The sequence below is a fragment of the Equus quagga genome, chromosome 8 (genome assembly GCF_021613505.1).
Source record: "Equus quagga isolate Etosha38 chromosome 8, UCLA_HA_Equagga_1.0, whole genome shotgun sequence".
In the NCBI taxonomy this organism is placed as follows: Eukaryota; Metazoa; Chordata; class Mammalia; order Perissodactyla; family Equidae; genus Equus; species Equus quagga.
The window spans coordinates 103,156,607-103,172,358 of NC_060274.1; the positions used below are offsets into that span (position 1 = coordinate 103,156,607).

The following is a 15,752-nucleotide window of genomic DNA, read 5'->3' on the forward strand; positions in this document are numbered from 1 at the left end:
AAATGAGATGTCACTATATACCAACCACAATGGCTAAAATTAAAATGACTAATCACATCAAATATTTGCCAAACATGGAGTAACTGACGTTCGCATGCGTTTTCTTGTGAAATGTAAAATTTGACAATCACTTTGGAAAACTTTCTTATAAAATTAAACATATACCTTCCTTCTAACCTACTAATTCCACTTCTAGATGGTTACTCAAAAGAAATAAAAACATGTTTCCACAAAAAGATTTGTATAAAATGCTTATAGTAGCTTTACTCAAAATTGTTAAAAATTGGAAAAATTTCAGACGCCCTTTCATAGAAGAACGCATAAACAAACTGGTATATTTATACAATTAAATAATACTGCACAACTAAAAAGGGAAGAAACTACTGACACATGGAATAATATGAACAAATCTCAAAAACCCAAGGCTGAGTAAAAAGTCTTACACAAAAGAGTGCATATTGTATGATTCTATTTATTTATATAATAAATTTTTATACAATTTATACAAATATTTATATAAATAAATATATAAAGTTCTAGAATAGGCAAAATTAATCTATGATAGGTAAAAAACAAAAAAAAAAAACCAAAAACACCCACCCATGCTATTGTAAGAATTTAAATGTTCCCAACTCGTTAGGTATGAAATTGGATCTCACCATGGTGATTGGCATTTTGATGATTACTAAGAAGCTTAAGCATCTTTTCACTTATGGGCCTTTTGGTTTCCCCATCTGTTTAATTCTTTGTCAAGTTTTGACCTATTTTTCTGTTAGTTTTGTTTTGTCATTTCTTTTTGATTTATAGGTTTCTTTAGTCAATCATGTGTTGAACATTTTAGCCATTTTATGTATTGCAAATAGCTTCTGTATACCCACTGGCTCCATCTTCCTGCTGTAAAATTTCTTGGTCAAAAGAAGTCATGTAGTATGATAGTAAATGAGGAATTAAGAGAATCCATGGATGGAAGTGCTGGCAAAAGCAATTTGTACAAGAAAGACAAAACTATACTGTACAGAATAAATGTCTATTCCAGCAAAGACAATGTAATGTCCTCCACGAGGAAGGAGGCCAATGTATCATACCAGAGGCTCTGCATTGGATTCTAGTATTGGCAAGGTGGTCATTCATCTATAAAGCCATATCAGTCTTAGTGAAAAGGAGGTCCGTTGAACCCATACATAACTTTCACTCTTGCCATCAAGGTCACTAGGTTTATGAACCCATTGGACAAGTACTGAGATGGCTGGGGAGAGAGAATAGGTCATCTTGTCCACCTGATAATTGAGAGATTCCATCACAGTTGACTCCCACTGATGACAGTAACATGGGACAAAAATATCTTCACCTGCTGGGCCACTCAGCAAGGTCCATTCATTTATGTGTTTCCAAATCTCCTTTTCACGAATTTTCCAACCATGTTGCTTCTGAGTCCTTGACTGAGAATTAGCTACTGCTTAAGAATGAATGTAGATGCATACTTCCTGCCATCTTTCCTTCGAATGGGCTATCATATATGTTACTCAAAAGCTCTTTCCAAAGAGAGGATTTCCCTCATTCGTCTTTGAAGTTTTCCCCTGTTTGGGATTATAATACTTCAGGGTTCACTTCTGACTGGTGCCCACATATCTTGTAGAACAATCTTTAAACTAGGCTCGTACTTTTCTTCTCTCAGTCAATTATTATAGCTAATGCCCCAAGAGGCCATAAATATGAGTTAAACTATAGGTGACCTGAAAGTCTGGAGCATTCGCTCTTGCAACTTACTTGTGACTTTAGGATTTAATCAGGCCCAACTTGAAGTCTACTGCCTTCTTTTGAAAATAGAATCACACTCCACAAACTCAACTCTGTGGCTTAGTGGATCAGAGACACCTGGTTCATACCAGGAAGCATAGATTTTAAAGTTATTTGATGTTCACTTGTCAGGAATCAAATGTCTTCCAGGGCTCATTACAAATCAAGAGATTTTTCTAAAATTAAGCGTAATTATTTGAAGAAGAGGACATGATTTTGCTCTAAAACCTAAAAATCTGCTCAGTGAATCTCCTCCTGAGTTTTGACAGTCCCCATACAGCATTCTGATCTGCCACTGACATTTATATCACCATTGAATTTGTTCCCGAGCTGTTTGAACAGACACCTGTACCAGCTCTGAAGACTTATTTTGCTCTGGATCCCACCCAAAATTTTCACCTTTCAGGCCACTTAATAAATAAGTCCAAGGAGCATCCTCAGATGTATATGTTACCTCCACAATAAAAAAACACCACGTGTTGTGATTTTTTCCTGAAAGGTATAAAGTGTGAGATGCAACAACACTTTCACTTTGTATGTGCTGTCTTAACATATCCCAGACCACTAGACCCCTAAAATATCACTGAAGTGATGGGTTCCTGAATTTTCATTGGGTTTCTCTCCAAACTTCTGACACTTCTGTCCCTACCAAGGCATCTGATAGACTTGCAACTTCCTGCTTAACAAAGTCAATCAGCATGATGTAATCAATACAGTGTTTCAGCATGAGCTCCTGAAGGATGGTGAGACTGTCAAAGTTTCCTGCAGTTTAGTTTGTGCACAGAGCATGAGACTCCCCATAGCTCAGAGGGAAGACAGGAAAAGTGTACTGCTGTCATTTCCAAGTGAAAACGAATGGCTTCAGGCAGTCTTTACTCACCATTACAGAAGAAAGGAGCATTAGGTAGATAGCAGCAGTATGCTGGGCCCAAAGGATAGGTCCATTTACTCCAAAAAAGAAAACATAAACGAGACACCAGCTATAATTGGAATCATCCCCTGATCATGTTTTAGAATCTACGTTGATCTTCTCCAAGATCAACTTATGTTTGGCACAGGCCAAATAGATAAATGTTATAGAAATAATTATATTTGTATCTTTTATGTGTTTGACACTAATATTTGAAAGTCCTCCAAGATATCCAGCAGGACAAAATTGGCTTTTGAAACTAAGAAAAATTATTTGTCTCTTGACAAAGCCTAGATTTTAAGACTTGGCTCACCATGGATTCCAAAGTTCAACTCTGAGATTCAGAGTAGAATGAAAATCTTTTTGTTCTGGAATTGTATTTTCCTCTCCTAAGATTTATGCCTCTTTGTTGAGAGAGCCTGTCTTATAGACAAGGAAGATATGGTAAAAATACTCCCATTAAGATCACTCCCTCATCTCAGGAATGTATTTCCAAATCTCCACCTCTCTCACTGCAAGACTTCATTAGATCCTCCTTTGAGAGACTCTCACTTCTCTTTCACAACTCTTTTTATACTTTTAATTATTTATTAGTTATTTCTAATTATATGTATTATGACTGGGATCCATCACAGCATGGACAATGCCCCTTTATTTTACTATTATTGCTATTGCCACAGCATTTAGTACAAGGCTTGTCTCATGGTGGGCACACAATAAATTTTGGTTGACAGACGTAATTACCTTTCATAATACTTCCCAAATTTTTCTCTCAAGCTTCCATTCCAGAACTCCTATGGGTTCTGGGGTAAAGCCTGAAACAACCCCCTATCTATTTGAAATTTACTTGATTTCTCATATTATATTTTAAACTCACTCCATAAAACATTTGTGCTTAATTAGACAGCAATATATATGTGTGTGACTTTTGTATAAATATGTATGAAAATGAAAATGCACCATGGATTACCCAGTGGCATACAGCATTTTCTGCCAGTTTCTGTGGGACTGAGGATAGTCCTGCCTTCTGGTCTGCTTCTCATTCTACTTTTTCATCATACTACTTTTCTAACTTTTTATCTAACACATTAAATATAGACTACGTAAATGAAAAGATTAAATTTTCTCAAAGCTAAAAAATATCCAACCAACCAAATCACAGAGTATTCCATCTTTTACTTTTAGCAGTAAAAGTAACTTTCCTATGTTAATATAATCTGTTAATATAATATAATCTATAACTTTCCTATGTTAATATAGAATCATTTTTTAATAATCTGGGAACTCCTCCTCATAGCTAATTAAATTGCAAGTTTCAAGAGTGTAATTTCGTCTTCTATCATGGGGATATTAAAAAAAGAGCCAGCCCCATTGATGAATAATTATTCGTAAAGGTGAGTCAATCCTGGTTCCAGTTCTGGCTCTGATAAGCCCTATTCCTTTACTGTTCCAGGACATTTATTATCAGACTCTGCTGATTCCAATATTGTTCTTAGATAGGATAGCTTAGGATGTTCGGAGTTTGGAATCAAAAGACTAGACCATTTTGGGGGCCAGCCTGGGGGCTCGGTGGTTAAGTTCACGCCCTCTGCTTCCACAGCCTGGGGTTCACCAGTTCAGATCCTGGGTGTGGACTTATGCACGGCTTATCAAGCCGTGCTGTAGCGGGCATGCCACATATAAAGTAGAGGAAGGTGGGCATAGATGTTAGCTCAGGGCTAATCTTCCTCAAAAAAAAGATTAGACCATTTGGTTCTGCCTTTCACGACGTGAGTGACCTTCATTTCTGAAGTCCTCAAAATCCTCATCTGTAAAATGGTCCTGGTTAAACTTGGTCTTCCTAACTCACAAAGCTTTGTAGAGAGTAAAATGTGATCGTATACATAAAAGTTGTAGAAATGTAAGACAATACATATACAAATATTGTATTACCATTGAGTCATTTAACTCTTTCCTTTCCGAATCTACTTGGCTTCATCCCTCCCATTGACATGCTGATTATCTGGTAAATTTCAACAGTGATTGAACAGCTGTTATGTGGCAGATGCTGTTCCAGACATTAAGTAGTAGTTAGATAAGATATGAAAGGTTAAAAATGAAGAGCTTACCCACAACTAAAATATACAACTATGTACTTGGGGGATTTGGGGAGAAAAAGCAGGAAAAAAGAAAGAAAATTGGCAACAGTTGTTAGCTCGGGTGCCAATCTTTAAAAAAAAAAGACTGGCAACAGTTGTTAGCTCAGGTGCCAATCTAAAAAAAATAAAAATGAAGAGCTGAATGTCCTTCAAAAATTAAGATTTAAAATACAGTTAAAAGTTGTTTACTTTTTGTATAGACAAGAAGTTCAGAACCATCCAGTTGCCTGCCTTGTGATAGACCCTTCCTGAAGAAAAAACCCCATGCAGCTCTTTCTGCATACAGTTGCTATGATCTGCACCAAGTGCTTTGGAAAAAACTTTCCTTAAATTCTCAGTTCCGAGAATAATGCACTAAAGAGTATCAGAGATATGCTCCGACTGTAAAGAATTATAAAACTAGACAAAATATGTGAAACAATCTTTTCAGGCATTGAACAACAGACAGTGCAGAACGGCAGTCCTTGACAGAAGGGAAATCTATGAGGTAAACTCCACATTTAAGTGGGCTTTCTGCCTGGAGGCACCTTACAAAGCAAGGCACAGGGAAGTGAGTCCAAACAGACAGTATCCATCTCACTGGATGGAGGGAAAAAATACCAGCGTGAGGGGCTGCCAAAGCGGCTGGAAACTGTAGGATAGGGTATGAGAGAGGAATGCACCATATAGAGAAAGGAACTCTAGAAATATGCATGGGGGCCCCTCGAGTGTTTGCCCATATATTTCTATGTATACATAGGGAGAAATTCCATGAAGCCTGATAGAGAATAACTACTGGGGGACTCTGAACTAAACAGAGGTTTTAGAGTTTGCCCAATGCTAGGAGATGTTGGAATTCTGACCAGCGAGAGTGGAGAGAACTTGCTGAATACTCAAGCATTCAGCTGAGACCCCCAGAAAAACTACATCTTACTATGGCTACTACTGACTGCTCTAACCAAACCTAAACCCAGACTCCAGAAGGATCAAACTGACCCACTAGCAAAATGACTGCCTGCTTTAAAGACTCACCACTATTTAAAGGAGAGAAAAATCTAAACTGTCAAGACTATAGTACTCATATGCCTAGCATACAATAAAAAATTAATAGACATACAAAGAAGCAGGAAAATCTGCCATATAATCTGAAGAACAAATAAGCAGTGGAAACACATCCCAAGACGACAGAGATGTTGGCTTTAGTGGGCAGGGACTTTAAAACAACTATTGTAAAAATCTATGATAATTCAAAAGAAGATAGCAGACATAATGAGTAAGGAGATGGGGAATCTCAGCAGGAAAGAAAAGTGTACTATAAAAGAAGAATAAATGGATATTCTGGAACTGAAAAATATAATATCTGAAGTGAAAATTCCACTGAATGGGCTTAATAGCATATCTGACACTGCAGGAGAAAAAATTGATACTCTGGACCCCACAATTGGGTGGCCCCTTAACCAGTACCCAAATGAATATGTCAGATGAAAAGACCTAATTGACCCCATCAGAACCTGTCTGAGGAATTAGAACCTTTAAGTCAGAGTTTCTCAATCTGGCACTATTGATACCTTGGACCAAATAATTCTTTATTGTGTGGGGCTGCCCTCTGCATTTTAGAATATTTAGCGGCATCCTTGGCTTCTATTCACTAGATGCTAGTTGTACCTTCTTCACAGTTGTGACAACCAAAATGTCTGCACACATTTTCAAACGCTCTCTGGAGGAAAATTGCCCTCTAGTTGAAAACCATCTCTCTAAGTGAATAAGAGAAATAGATCACTGGATTTCAGGCTATCCCAAAGATTATTCTTGTTATATGAACATATACACTCCGTTCACACTTATAAATAACTTATAATCACTGCTGACTTCTGTTTTTCCTGCTAGAATGTAAATTTCAGGAAGATAAAATTATATGGTTCTTATTCCCTACAGCATACCCAGCACCTAAGCTGGTGCCTTGCACCTTGAATGAATCAATACAATAATGAATGAATGCTGAGTTTTACATCTGGTTTTCTTAGGACTCAGAGTGGCTATACAACCCTGAGGTAGTTTCCCTTTTCTGTATCACCTTTCAATAAACTCCTGCATATCTATGTTTCTTCCTCACTATCTGAAAGAGTCTAACCAATATAAATGTTCTATTGTCATTCACTATGTACTGTCTCTGCTTCTCAGGAGAGTAACAGATCCAGTGATTCTCTTCCTTGATAAAACAACAACTATTGGAGGGCATCTTTTTTGTGTGTCTTAAAAGCCCGTATCCCCACTTTAAATCCTTCTACATATCTTAGTTTACCTTACTTTTTAAACATTTCTACAAAATATTTACAGTGCGATATTACATAGTATTAGTCCAGGAATCAGACAAAAAAACAATGTGAAAAGTACAATTAATGTTTAAGGTGATAGGACTATGAGTGTTTGGGGTGAAAAATGTTTCGTGACATGATATAACTTACTGTAAAAGATATTTTTAAAACTTTTTATGTGAAATTTTAAATTTAATCAAAAGTACTCAGGATGTATAATATAATCTTGTTTACCATCATCCAGCTTCAACAGTTATCTATTCCTGGCCAATCTTATTTGATCTGTGCCTACATCCACTTCCCTTCTCCTATATTTTTAAGCAAATCACAGACATCTTATCATTTCACCCTTAAATAGTTGAATACATAGCTCTAAAATAACTATTTTTTAACACAAGCATAATACTTTTTTCACATCTTAAAAAATATGTAATTCCTTAATTTTATTAAACACCCAGTGTTCGAATTTCCAGTAGTCTCAGATGTCATAAATGACTTTTATGCTTATAGTTTATTTGATTGCATTGGAACTGAAATGAGATTCACACACAGCAATTGGTTATTCTACTTTTAAGATCTTTTTTAACTGATAGGTTTTCTTGTTCTCTCTGTCTTGGTCCCTCTCTTCCCCCCATTCTCCCCTCTTCTACTTCCCCTCACCCATCCCCTCCCCTTTCTCCTCTTCCTTTCCCTTTCCTTCTCTGTCTTTCTCTCCCTTAACATTATTTGTTGAAGAAACGGGTTGTTTGTCCTGTAGAGGTTTGTTCCAAACTCTGGGTTTGGCTAGAATTTTTAAAAGGCAAATCCTATTCAGAGATATGTGCAAACAATTTACATTAGTGGAGGGTTTCATCTACTCCAGATTTGGTTAACATTTAACTGACAAATTACATTTCTATGGTTGGTCATCAAAAGACCTCACCATATTTGTTTGCTGTGATTAGAAGGCTCTGAATTGGTCTGGGCTTCTAGATCTCTCACACACAAAAAGTCCCTACTATTGTCATCAAGAAGAACAGAGTGAAATCAAACTGGAGATCTTTTCTCCATTTTGTGATAGATTTCTAGCTCCACTTAGGGACTCATACGTGAGGCTTTCTCTCTTTACTCTTACACCTTTGTACCCAAGAGCAACGTTTGTTTGTTTGACAGCAAAATATTAGCCCCAGAGACTTGTATTGAAGGAATTTTATTTCATCTTTATTTAGTAACTTAATCTCCATAAGACCAATAGCAACATGACTTCATTTGACACCAATGTCACCTCAAACTTGAACAGAAAACGTGCACAGTTATTTGTGATAACTTTGTGCCCACTGAAGCACATGATGGATTTTGACTTTTCCTCAGTGTTCACTATGAGCAACATGTCACAATACAAGCAGAAAAATATAATAACGGAGGTAGATTTTCCTAACAAGGTCATTTAAACATCAGGCTTCCTCTTCTCTATTGTCTGGAGTGAGATAATATATGCTGGACTGAACTAGCAGTTGAACTAGCAGTTCAACACCAAGAGCGCACAAATGACCAGTGTGTTGATTAATATATTTTTGTTTGTTTTTAGGTAGTCTGCCCTGGAGATGGAATGGACATATGCATTGATTTCTAGAGGCAATGAAATTTGTAACAAGATATCTTTAACTTACAAATATGTTTATTTTTTGGTTTTTAATTGACCTGACGGAAACATCATTTCTTGGGTGAAAGTAATCTGTGGTTTTGGCAAAAATGTAGCAAGAAAGCAATGTTTTATTTGTATCAAAATTTTTTCCAAACCAGTCAACAGCTTCATATTCTTACCCATTGAGATTTATGTTTGTCTTTAATTTCCATGCTTTTAAAAATGCTGTTTGGTAATAGAGCAAGCCACGATCCCTTAAAATCCTAAGCTTCACGTGTAACAAAAATTTACCCATTACAAGAGTTTAAAAGTGACAAAGAAAACATTTTTGTTTCTTCCCTAATTTTGAATTTGATATAATTTGTATTTTCTATGGTATATTTTGGGATGACCATTTTATAGAGACAAAACATACCTATTACAGTTATAATTTGGTCAATGCTTTGAGTTGTCACCAAATGTAAAAAAAACTATGATTTCTGACATTGCTAACTGCCACTAAAATAAGGGACATGTGTCAAACAGGCTGCACAGATTCTGAAAATTATGACTCCATGGCACCTTGTGGATTAATTTCTTTCATATTTGGAAAGGAGCAAAGTTCAATAAGAAACTCACTAAGAGTCAAACTTCATTAACAAGTAACTGCTTTGATGAGGCCCCTAAATAACACTTTCATTTACTACTGAAAAATCGATACCTTAGTCCTAATCTTGCACAATAACTTGTTCTCAAACTAAAATTTTGAAAGTTTGAACAAATTATATCCTTTGGGAAGAGATTATTGGAAATCAGGATTTGGGATCTGTTTTAAAACAAAATAGGAAGGAACTAACTACTTACATTATTAATTCTGTTCTATATTCTGATTTCCAAAACTGAACAAAACATAAGACCCGAGGTCAATAACTTTCTAAAGCTGCTCCCTGAAGCCCTATGGCTGTGCCATCTTCCTCTGTGCCAGAAGTCAATTCCAACAGAGAGAGCGGAAGATAAACCACCTCCCTCTGCAGATAATCCCATCACTAGCCACTCTTCCTTCCTAAACATGAAAGAATGTGCTGGTTAACTTCTGGTAAAAAGAAGGTAGACTGGGATGAGCCAATTTGCTGTTCATACTTTAAGAGTACCTGTTTCATGAATGAACACAAACATTTATGTAAGCACACACAGATATACACACATAGATTTAGTTAAGGGAAAAATAGTCACCTTTTAATACTTGTTGGGGGGGGGTGGATTGTAAGGTCTTCCACTGACTATTAGTTAAGTAGCCCTTGTCATCAGTTTTTACCCTCCCCTCAATTTAATCTCTAGACTCATATTGTCTTTAGGGAGATTCTCCTTGATGTTTAGTAAGCTCTAACAGCTTTGTCATAAGTCAGAGTTCATCGATATTTCACCTCCTGACAAGTAGTTCTCTTGAGTGCTTATTTTAGAGAATTTCCTTTTCACTTCTCCTACTTAATCACCACCACTTCAGGCTACTCAACCCTGTGAGCAGACAACCATTTCCTTTCGCCTGCCTTCTCTGGAACGAATGCACCATCCCAAATTAGACCTATACAAAGTCATTCCAGGTTACAATGACAGATCCTCCCTCTCTCTCTCTCTCACTCTCTCCCTCCCTCTCCCCACAGACCAATTCCATCTTTCCATAGAAGACTTCTTGTTTCAGTATAAGTCAAAGCACACTGGCATGGGTTAGTAGATGGGAATACCACATACAAGAACTTCCTAACTGGAAGTATTTTATGGCTTAGTAATTTTCCTCAATAATGTTCATTTTGTTTTCCACCAGTAAAACTGTGTCACCTTGAAAGTCTGGAAGAATTACATCCTGGGGTTTTGAAAATAAGTTCAAATACTTATTGAGAATTAATTCAAGAACCAAAGACCATTTTCTGCCCTTTATAATGACCTCTGACCTCATTCTGTTTACTCAAAGAGAGCAAATGCTTTCAAGATACAGACTATGCCACCTCGAAAAGATGGTTACCCATAGACTACAAGACGCTTCCCTAAACTTCCTCTGTGGCATGGGCAGCTATGAGGGAATGTGGCCAGCACCTGGGACACCATTTTCCAGACGGCTGTGATATTCAGGGAGAGATGGCACTTCTGCCAGCCGCGCAGATTCAGAATCCACCCAGCTGTGGAATTCCAAGACCCTGCATCTCTTCCCGAAGTCAAATCTAACAAGGATCTGATCTCAGCAAAGGATAAGGTGGGGTGTGGGGAGGTTAGGAAAAGAGAAACATAGAGATTCGATCCAATGATCGCTGGGCTGGGACTTAAAGCCCCAGAGTCTGAGGGCGACGGGATGGCGAGGGCGTGCGCCCTGGGGCAAGAGTGGGGGAGTCTCGACCCGATGTCTGCACGTGGAATCAGGAGTTCTCTGTTCTCGGGAACCCTCCCGGCCATCTCTTTGCCCGGGATCGCTGGCTCCTTCAGCTCGAAAGGGGCCCGGGTAGGACTTGGCTTGGATGTCCCGCGGGGCCTGCTCACCCACTCGCCTGCGGTCCCCCCGCCGTGGCTGTCCATCACCTCCCTGCCTCTTGAGCGGCCGAGAAGCCCTTCAGGTCACGGGCTCTCCCCGCCCGGAGCTGTCAATCCTTCTCCGTCTTGAAATGCGGGTTCTGGTTGCCAAGGAAATTGCCGCCGCGCCCCTACGGTGCCCCCGGCCCATCTCCGTCCCTCGTCCCGCCTGTCGCTGCCCGGCGCCTCATTTCCTTGAGCGCCGCCGGACCAACAAGAGTGAGGCGGGACCGCAAATGTAAACTCGTTCTCCGCTCCCCTCTTGCCACGGTCGGGGCGCTCCAGGAGCTGGCCAGGCCGGCCTGACCCGGCGCGGGGAGGCAGTCCTTGGGCTCCCCGGAGCCTGCGCTCGCGCCGTGCATCCGCGGTGGACCCTCCGCCGCGGCTGGGCCTGGCGGGAGCGCGAGGCCGAGGGAGGGGTGGAGACGCACCCGCGAGGCTGGGGGCTGCGGGGACCGGGTGGCGAGGCGGGGACCCCTGCGTCCCGCTCCCCCCAGCCTCTCTCCCCAGATGTGGCCCCGCTGCAGCGGGATGGCTGTGCTGGGCTGTGAGCTTGTCTGGCAGCTTCTACTGAGCAGCTAATAGTATAACAACCCGGCTTTGATAAATCTGAACTAATTACCCCTCTTAATTAAAGTCTTTAGCAGTTGTTTCACTGTTTTGGCAAGAAAACAGGGGAGACTTGCAGTTAGAAAACAGCAGAGCCCGAGCTCACAGCGGAGCTGCTGATTAACGCTTGAAGCGTTTCAAGGACCTGGCACCCGCCGCAATTTGGTTTTCATCCATGTTTCCTCCCTGAATGGAAGCATATTCGGCTATAAACATATACACGCACATAAAAACACAGAGGCTCTCTTTGCCAGCTGTGTACAAGTCAGTATGCGCCTTCAGGATGCTAACAATAGATATCCGTTTACATGGTATTATTGCAATATGTGTGTGGGGATGTATATTACACACATCTCCTAGACAGATTGTTCCCATTTAACTGATCACTACAGACACATCAGACGGCCCAGGACAAAGGCACCCTTCTGTTAGAAAACTCCACATCTTCTGTCTCTGAGCTTCATCAAATTTCATTACTTTACCAAAGTTGTAACTATTTGGAGAGACTATTATTCGCCCTTGGTGAATTTTTCGGTTCAAACTTTGGGTGATACTAACCCAGGATTGAACTTTTTAAAATGGAGGAAGGATGAGGGAGTCAGAATCAGTGATCTCTAACTGAATAACATGAACAGAGCCCTAAAGTTTGTTGATTAAATAAGCATGTTCCAAGTATTTATTTCCAACAGTCGATGAATCAATTTTCACGTGCAAGAATCAAAACCAAAATTCAAATTCATTCATAATGAACCACCCTTATCTAACGTGTATGTGTGCATACGTGTGCTCACAAATGTGGAATGTGCCTTTATAGACACACATATCTATGCGTGTATATATAACATACACACAGTGTTTTGTTACCTCAGGGAAAGAGGAAATGATCATCAACAATTGGCAGGCATCTTGAGACGGCAGAGTCAACACAATGGAAATATATACAATAATAAAATTAAAATGGTGCAGCATTCCCGGGTAGGATCTCAATAAATACAGCAGAATTTGTTTTAAAAAACAAAACAAAACAAACACCATCTCTCCACCCGCGATAAAAAGTTTTTCCAAATTAAGAAAAAAGTCAGAAAACAAACAAAACCCCCAAATTTTCTCATAATCGTTAGTGCCTATATAGAATATAATACACAAAACCATTTAGCAGGTGCATGCAAGAGGCGAAATGCCGGGGAATGCAGAGGCGTCTGGTCGCTAACGCATGGGGCTCAACATGCCCTGGGTTTGCAGAGGAGCTTGGATCCGGAGGTCCAGCTCTATTCTGCCGCTGCCTCAGTAGTGGGGACCCTGGCTGGGGCTGGGAGGGGACTTTGGCCTTGATCACTGGTGGCCCGGGTGGAGCCCGGTCTGCAGGGGCCCAGGGGGCGGCAGCGGCGGCGGCAGAGGAGGCAGCGTCGCGGGCGCTGGCTGCTGTAGAGGGGGCGGCGGGTCGGCTCCCGGCTCCCCAGCAGGTGTGCGCGCCAGCCCCAGGCTGCTGTCGTGCAGCTTGCGGACGTGCTTCTTGAGGTCAAAGTTCCTGCAGAAGCCCTTGCCGCACGTGGGGCAGGTGAAGGGCTTCTTGTCGTTGTGGGTGTGCATGTGGAAGGTGAGGTTGTAAACCTGGTGGAAAGCCTTGCTGCAGATATTGCACTTGAACTGCTTCTCCCCGCTGTGGGTCAACTTGTGGTTTTTGTAATTGCCTGAAACAGACAAATGACAGGGACGTGGATAGGAAAAGAGAGCTTGAAAAGGGAGGAGCGGACGGGTCGAAGGACAACGAAGCAATAGAAACAGCTGCCGCAGCTCGGACAGCCGGTGCAGGGCTGCGCTCTGCGCCTGCACGTCTCTCCCCAAGTTTGTTTTTTAACAGCAACAATGGAGCCGCTCCCTCCACATTTAATTACATAAAAAGAGAACACGCGGTTGAAAAGAAAGACCCCCTCGGAACATGAACCACGTCCTTCTCTATTATTAATTAGACGTGGAGGTAGGAGGTTGGAATGGCAACATAGGCGCCAGTAACTAGCTGCGTTTAAAAAATCATTTTCTAAAATATCCCGAAACGATTAGGGCTTTCGGTAAGACCACCGTGAAAGACAGCATCTCCCAGGTTCCATACCTTTTTGATGAAATCCTTTGCCACAGAATTCACACACAAACGGTTTGTAGCCTGCGTGAATGCGAGTATGCGTGTTTAACGTGGAACTTCTATTAAATGCTTTGCCACACTGGTTACATTTGTGAGGTTTTTCCTAAGCGGAAGGGAGAAAAAGCAGAGAAGTTAAGGTATTTTGTTATTAAGTGGAGTCCTGCAAACTCAAAAACACACTAATTCTCTCTCTCACGCTTTTAAGCAGAACAAAGGCAAACCATACATGGCATTTCCCCCTGTCCAGCCAGCAAATTTTAAACACACCTTATGCTAAAGACTAAGTGTTTATCGGCCATTTTTCTACAAACCGTTCCGAAGTAAACCAGGTGAAACTGAGACAGTCGAACTCACCTGGGTGTGAATGATCTTGTGCCTGCACAGGGTGCTGGCCTGCCGGAAACCCTTTCCACACACTTTGCAAACGAAGGGTCTGGCTCCCGTGTGCACCGGCATGTGACGGGTTAAGTTATAATGCGCGTTGAAGACCTTAAAGTTAAGACACATACTGGTTAGCGCAACAAGCACTTCGAAATCAAACCGGGCAGAGAGAGGGGAGGGAGGAGACAACCTCATAACCAGTGTGTACAAATAGTCACAAACGAAAGTTAAATTAAATTTAAAAGGAAGGAAGGGAGACCTCCCTTCTACATGGTACTTGCCTTTCCACACACTTCGCAAGTGAAAACTTTGGGCTTGGCATTAGGAGAGCCTCGGCTGAAGTCAGAGGTTTTGAACGCGATTTTTTCCGACAGAAGCTGGGCGCTTTCTTTCATGTAATGCTGCAGCTGAGCCTGAGACAAGTCTTTGAAAGCTACTCCCGCGGGGTACTTCTCCACCGCTGGGACCACCAGTTTATTCCTTTCTGCTAAATACGTTTTTGGCTGCGGGTGCAAAGGGGAACTGAGAAAGTAGGAGGCCACCGGGTGGATGTTAACGCCGGGCGCCGGGTGGCACGGGTTGTCCCCTCGATTCAGGTAGCACAGGGCTCCCATGGCGTGAAAGGAAGAATGGTTGACCACGCGCGGCCTTACCAGCTTGTAGTGCTGCAGCGGCAGCGCGTCGCGGGCCAGGTCACCCTTGAGACTCAGCGCGCAGTTGAGCAGGTCGCTGCAGCTGAACGCGGGCGCTGCGGGAGCCGCTGCCGGCGCCGCCGGAGCCTCCAGATTCGCCTTCCGCGGCTCCGAGCCCGTCATTCCTGCCTTGGGACTCGTGTCGTAAGCCACAGGTACGAAGGGGATCATGCAGGGGATCGACGAGTTAAGATGCAGAGAGGGCTTGGGATCCCCCTTGGGCACGGCTCCCTGCAAGAAGTGGGGGACGGGCAGGGCCCTGGGCTCGGGGGTGCGCGCCATGATTCGTTCGATGGAGAAAGCCAAGGGTTTGGAGGTGCTCATCATGTTGCCCCGGGCCGGAGCAGTCGCTAACATTTTGGCAGTCCCGTTGTGGCAGCTACTGTCCATGTCTGAGTCGCCAGCGTCCGTCAGCCGGGGCCGGGCTGCACCGTCGTTGCCTTGTTCCCTGCTTGTCACAGACCTGCGGAGAGGGGGACGGGCACCATCACCACCAGCAGCCTCCTCCTCCTCCTCCCCAGCATCACCAGCCGAACCTCCCTGCTCAGCCCAATGGACTCCTGCCAGCCCATCGCAGAGTTCTTGGCGCACCAATGACTCGGGGACAATCACTACTTATTTCTATCAAT

General features: G+C 41.9%; 1 protein-coding gene across 1 annotated transcript; it reads right to left on the reverse strand.

The window, feature by feature from the left end:
- Positions 1-13,242: 13,242 nt before the first annotated feature.
- On the reverse strand, positions 13,243-15,513 carry FEZF1 (FEZ family zinc finger 1). Its single transcript, XM_046669073.1, has 4 exons — positions 14,713-15,513; positions 14,405-14,539; positions 14,021-14,153; positions 13,243-13,601 (listed from the first exon to the last, which is right to left on the reverse strand). Exons 1-4 carry the CDS (start codon positions 15,511-15,513, stop codon positions 13,243-13,245), a joined length of 1,428 nt encoding a protein of 475 aa, XP_046525029.1.
- Positions 15,514-15,752: the final 239 nt, after the last annotated feature.